The sequence below is a fragment of the Conger conger genome, chromosome 4, assembly GCF_963514075.1.
Source record: "Conger conger chromosome 4, fConCon1.1, whole genome shotgun sequence".
Classification (NCBI taxonomy): Eukaryota; Metazoa; Chordata; class Actinopteri; order Anguilliformes; family Congridae; genus Conger; species Conger conger.
The window spans coordinates 7,275,136-7,280,933 of NC_083763.1; the positions used below are offsets into that span (position 1 = coordinate 7,275,136).

Sequence of the window (5,798 nt, forward strand, 5' to 3'; positions counted from 1 at the left end):
TTTAACGTAGCCTAACTTGACCCAGAAACTGACCCTGAAAATGTTTATGCCAGGATATTTTGGATACTTCTACCAGCTTTGCAATAGTGGGTATTGGGGCATTAAGGGATTCCTGGCTCACAACAAGGAATGACGGTAAAAGTGCCAGCCTGTAGCGTAGTGGTTAAGGTACATGACTGCAAGGTTGGTGGTTTGATCCCCGGCGTAGCCACAATCCGCACAGCCGTTGGGCCCTTGGGTAAGACCCTTAACCCTGCATTGCTCCGGGGGGGGATTGTCTCCTGCTTAGTCAAATCAACTGCACGTCACTCCAGATAAGAATGTCTGCCAAAATGCCATTAATGTAATGTAATGTAAAAGCAGATTGTACAGGGACATAATTTCCAATTAAAAAATAATTAGCCATAATTAAAGCCAAGAAAGGAAATGTGAAGAGACACTTCAACACAGTAATGAACATAGGATTAAACAGTCATTTTTTTAATCCTTAATTTACACCTTTTTAACCCCAATTTTTAACCATTGTTAGAGAACTAATGCACTCGGAAAACACAAAATGATGAATTTCCAATCATGTTTATTGTCAAACTGTACATATCAGCATTTGAAACGACCGTAAAATGTATCTCTTCTGTGTTACTCTCTTCTGTGGTACTCTTTTGTGTTACTCTCCTTTGTGTTACTCTCCACTGGGTTAAGCTTAAGGTTTCGCCATTTTTAGACCTGTAGGATCACAAATGGGGAAAATTTAAGAATTAAAGGCTTACACCTATAGTAGGACCAACAAGTTAAGATTAATGTCAAAGAAAAAGGATGATTTGGTTGAATTAACAACAAATGCCAAGAAAATTCAGTTGAAAAACAAACTTGTGTTGTTCACAGTCCACCTTATTGTTTAAAAAAAAAAATCAATTAAAATTTAGCCTGTACATTTTTTTTACTTAAAATTTTAACTATGCTACAATCTCATCCCCCAGAGACTGCAGTTTAACTGCAGAAGTGAGTGGTGGCTGGCATTAAAGGGGCTCATGCTAGGCTGAGCTCTCCCAAAATTGGGTGTCACTGACAGGACTGGCATACAAATTAAATTTAAGAAACAGTTCACTCCGTTTGTAAGAACTGTGTAAGATAATCCATGTATTATGTAGGCTCTAAAACAGAGATGAGCAAGGCAAGCTGTATCCGTTTCTAGATTTCAGACCAATTGCTGCTCTTAATGAGTTTCAGGCCAATCTTTTACATGATTGGTAATTCTCAGCCACATTCTGTGACATAGCATCTGATATGCATACATGTCTCGTAGCATTTTGTTGTGGTCTAATTCACGAGTGAACTGGTCATGGTGCATATGGCCCAGGCCACACACACACACACACACACACACACACACACACACACACACACACACACACACACACACACACACACACACACACACACACACACACACACACACACACACACACACACACACACACACACACACACACACACACACACACACACAACTGGATATACCCATCCCCACTCTAACAGAAAACACACCTGGCAGAATGGGACCCACAGAGCTGAGAGCTGATATCTCAGCGCAGCCTGCGAGCTTCCCTCTCAGACTCCAGCAGGGTGAGCACGTCGCCCTCCCTCACTGGGCCCTTCACATTGCGGATGATGGATCGGTTGCTGTCATCCATGAATTCAACTCGCACCTGTGGAAGGAGGCAACAAAACGGTGACCACCTGCAATTATGTCAGATAAATACACCTGTAGAAGAACACAGGTTTGCACACCTGACCATGTAGAGCATAGGGGCTGGAGACATGCAAAATCCAAAAATAAAATACTGCGTCACCGCAACACTGTCTCCTGCCGTTTGTGCAACTTTTGATTTTAAAAAATGACTTGCTTTTCAGACATATCTGTCCTCCATCACAGTCAAATACACTTAAATACACAAAACAGTAATACACTAATCTTGATACTTAAAGTGACTGTAAAGGTAAATCCGTGAATATCAACTTGGACTAAACATTTCCAGTTTCCTGTGTGGGGATTAAATGGGTGGAGCTGAACTTATAACCAGACTGAGCTATTGGGTCCAGAATTTATGATCCTAAGAATTCCCTGACCTAATGGCTAATAAATGTTTTAGTCCTAAATGTTTATCTCCTCCCATAATTTCATACATTACAGTCATCTCGCCACAAAACCTTCCTGGGTTCGAATCCCCGACCATGGGCTTTCTGTGTGGAGTTTACGTTTACCTATTTGTCCAGCTCTTCCTTTTCCAAATCAATTTAACTGTAGATGGTACATTTTGGGAACAGTTGAGGAGGAAGGAGGGGTGGCAAGGCAGTCCAGACAACACCCAATTCATAGACATTTGGTGAATGTGTAGTGGATACATCCCTCTATGATTTTGTGTCATTTAAACCATTTCCAGCCCGTTTACAGTCACTTTAATGTAGCTGCATCTCTGATCACTGGCTAACCATGACCTAACATCAGTTACTGGTGCATTTAACCTCCATACCTGGGTACATTGACCCTGGGAGCCCGTTCTTCCCAGAACTTTGGTTACCTGCAACAACAAAAGAAAGTATGCTTACTTTAAGAACTTTAACACATGCAATTTCATACGGAGCACCACAACAAGATGAACTGCCAGTTTTATCCTAAATAAATTACCACTCACTCAAAGGCAGCAATTTCTAGGGTACAAGTCAGGCATGGTGAGTTTACCCCAAGTCATAGAATGGGTTAATTTGTCATTTTTGGTCCCCTGTCTTAACAAATCTGCCTGTGAAGTGACGTACATGTCCACTGGTCAAGAATAACGCGACATTGTATTGTCAATGCAAGCAAAATCTGAAATCCTTAGAGAACATGGAAAAAGGAACAAGGAAGCAGGTTAGAACAGCATAACGTTTGCTAGTTTGACAATAATGAACAGTGATCAGTGATTTTTTACGTGTAGCTACCATCACACAGGTTAGTATAGCTATCCGCTCTAAAACCATTCTGGTAGAACTCTATTCAAGTATTCAGGGGTATTTTTGTGAGGCAATCGTTGCTATCGTTATTAACATGTAACGCTAGCTATCGTTGCTTTGTATTCCACACCAGAGCAACCCATTATATATTAAAATAACGTTTGCAGCACGGACAAAATAGTACCAAAATTATATTACATTAGCCAAAATTATACAAGAATACTTCTACCTGCGATATGCCGGATTTTAACAAAACATTGCATGCGTTAGCTACCTAACTAAATACCTGTCCTAGCTAGCACTAGCATAGTCAAAACTTTCAGTGAAAGGCCTCGTTTATTAGCCGAGTACACATGGCTTTAAAAAAATTGGTTCACAGTTAACTTTCTACCGATAGAATTTGAATAATAGAATCGTTAAGACTTCGGTGTAATTTATGGAGTCGTATGGGCATATATTACTACACAAAAATAGCAAATTAATAACATTTCTTACTCTGGCGAGCTTGATGGGTTGCACGCGACTGGCGTCCATAATGGCGGCTTCAAGCAGAAAGGAAGTCACGTGGGGCGATTTCCTTTATATATGCGGTTGCAATTGCATTAATAATCAGAATAGCATATTTATTCGACTGTAATATTGTAAAAAAGACAAAACTAAACAAACGTTATGTAAAATAATTACTTAAGTAGAAATATTATATCTTAAACCAATCTCCCATTGTGCATTTTACCGAGTTCCGCTTCCGCTAAGCTATAGTAAATTAAAACTCGGGCATAAAATGTTCTGTGGAGTTATGGAAACTTGGAATTAAATTGCATTAAATTCGTCTGAGGTACACTGAGACAGTTGAATAATACATTCCTCACTAGCACGTTCAATATCAATTAGACACTAGGGTCAAACCCCTTCAACTAACCCTTGTGAATGCTGGGATACTGCCCTTGACAGCAGCAATGGCGTCCGCAACAAAAATAATTCAACGGATCCGAAACTACTTATCGGGGGTAAACAGTTTTAATTTAGACTTGACAGTCTAAATATACATTTAGAGAATATGTTTATATAATTGTGTATATACATACTATGCAATGTTTAGTACTTTATTGTCACCAGTCTCACGACATTATCTGACATGAGCTAATTGTTAGTAAGTTTAGAATGTTTTTTAATTAAGGAGTGCATCCTTGTTAATAAATTATACATGGTATTGCAGTCAGAATTTGTTGTGCATGTAGCTAATTAACGTCATCCAATTTGCATTGATTTAAATTGTTTAACGTTACTAACTGCCCATTGTATTTGCTTTAGCATGACTGATAGATTAACTTTGTGTAGGGAGGGCAAAGTGGAGCTTTAGAATGTAGACCGCTGTGTGTGCACGTGAACATAGTATGTGACCTTTTAAGCCATCACTAACTTCAGATACCTTGATTACAGCAAGATCTTCAGGCAAAGCTTCAGCTTCGTTACGGCGAGATCGCAAAGAGGTACGGTACCCAAATTACTTGTTAATTTAGTGGATGTTAAAATTATCAAATGCCGTGCATCATGTGATTACAAGAATATGTAACACGACTTTTACTTTACGAACTGTCTTATAAAAATAATATGAAAAATAAGAGAAGCTGTGGACTCGTTTTCTGTTACATGCATGTATTAAGTTGCACACAATTTGTGCAGGACTCAACCACCCCCCAAACTTGCAGTTGGACCTAGCCACAAGTTTGCCCATAATTACTACTATACCCGAGATGGGCGCAGGGAGTCTCAGCCACCAACCGTAGTGATGTCTGCGCAAAAGGCTTTGGCAGCTGGCAGGTAAGTTTGTTCTGCTCGAGTGACATTCCCAAAATGGGCAGAGTACTGAACAAGAGATACAGCTGTATCTAGATGTTATCGTTGATGTTATTCTGCGCATTCACCACAACCAAAAGACCTACACTGGAATGGAGTTCTAAATTTGTTTCACAACGACACAGGAGAGTTACAATTTTCAAATGCATGTAATTGTGTATGATAGCTGAAAACATGCACTCCATTGCACAAATGTTTTTATTTATATCCATATGATTTTTTTCACTTGTATATTTTCTTACTGTCTATTTTAACGTCACCCCATTATAGCGAAACTCCAGCGGTACCGGAGAAGCGTGCAGTTGTGCCTGGGCCTTTCCTGAAGGAATTGCCACTGTCTACAGACCAACCATACCTTTGATGTCCTATGAGTCCCATGCTATTTATCAGTCAACCATACCATCTCAGAATAGTTTGACCAATTCACTTATTCGATGACTCAAGCTGTATTCTGAATACTGTTGTACTTTTCTGTTTTCTCTTCACATGTAATAATAAAGTATCCTGTCCTTGAAGATTTGTTTTTGGGTTTTTTTTTTTTGTTTACACTTCAACAAGTGTTACATGTATATGAAAATTCATAAATATACTGTATACTGTGCAGAGTGTAAGTATTTGGACAGCGACACATGGAGCAAACTGGACAGCAAACAAACTGGAGTGCTTAAATGTGAAGTTTGGCTCGCTGTTCCAGAGGGAGGGTCTTGGCAGGGTTAGCTGATCGCCGCACAATAAGCACCTCAGACGCCTCGGAATCACGGACATGTTTAGAGAGATGAGACATCTTGAAGAAGGTGTGTGGCTCTTCCTGGGCTCGCCAGGGGGCGGGGTGTGGATGATCTAACACTAACTAATTGGAATAGAGGTGGGTACAATTGGCTACTAAATTGGGAAAAATCTTAAATACATTTTTTTTAATTTTTTTTTTTTTAAATGTGCTTAAAGTGCAG

The 5,798-nt window shown here is 39.6% G+C and overlaps 2 protein-coding genes across 2 annotated transcripts; one reads left to right on the forward strand and one right to left on the reverse strand.

Moving 5' to 3' along the window:
• Nucleotides 1–560: 560 nt before the first annotated feature.
• Nucleotides 561–3,589, reverse strand: rps28 (ribosomal protein S28). The gene is made up of 4 exons (XM_061238535.1): nt 3,487–3,589; nt 2,532–2,579; nt 1,546–1,706; nt 561–723 (listed from the first exon to the last, which is right to left on the reverse strand). Exons 1-3 carry the CDS (start codon nt 3,523–3,525, stop codon nt 1,584–1,586), a joined length of 210 nt encoding a protein of 69 aa, XP_061094519.1. The 5' UTR covers nt 3,526–3,589; the 3' UTR covers nt 561–723; nt 1,546–1,583.
• A 133-nt stretch (nt 3,590–3,722) lies between these two features.
• ndufa7 (NADH:ubiquinone oxidoreductase subunit A7) lies at nt 3,723–5,363 on the forward strand. Its single transcript, XM_061238534.1, has 4 exons — nt 3,723–3,998; nt 4,432–4,481; nt 4,675–4,812; nt 5,119–5,363. The coding sequence occupies exons 1-4, from the start codon at nt 3,948–3,950 to the stop codon at nt 5,207–5,209; spliced, it is 330 nt and encodes a 109-aa protein (XP_061094518.1). The 5' UTR covers nt 3,723–3,947; the 3' UTR covers nt 5,210–5,363.
• Nucleotides 5,364–5,798: the final 435 nt, after the last annotated feature.

Excerpts from the sequence above, each read along its gene's own strand:
- rps28 (XM_061238535.1), bottom strand. The coding sequence starts at position 3,525 with ATGGACGCCAGTCGCGTGCAACCCATCAAGCTCGCCAGA. Across the intron at positions 2,580-3,486 it reads AACCCATCAAGCTCGCCAGA|GTAACCAAAGTTCTGGGAAG; the intron begins GTAAGAAATGTT and ends TTGTTGTTGCAG. Across the intron at positions 1,707-2,531 it reads CCCAGGGTCAATGTACCCAG|GTGCGAGTTGAATTCATGGA; the intron begins GTATGGAGGTTA and ends CTCCTTCCACAG.
- ndufa7 (XM_061238534.1), top strand. The coding sequence starts at position 3,948 with ATGGCGTCCGCAACAAAAATAATTCAACGGATCCGAAACTACTTATCG. Across the intron at positions 3,999-4,431 it reads TCCGAAACTACTTATCGGGG|CAAGATCTTCAGGCAAAGCT; the intron begins GTAAACAGTTTT and ends CCTTGATTACAG. Across the intron at positions 4,482-4,674 it reads TACGGCGAGATCGCAAAGAG|GACTCAACCACCCCCCAAAC; the intron begins GTACGGTACCCA and ends CAATTTGTGCAG.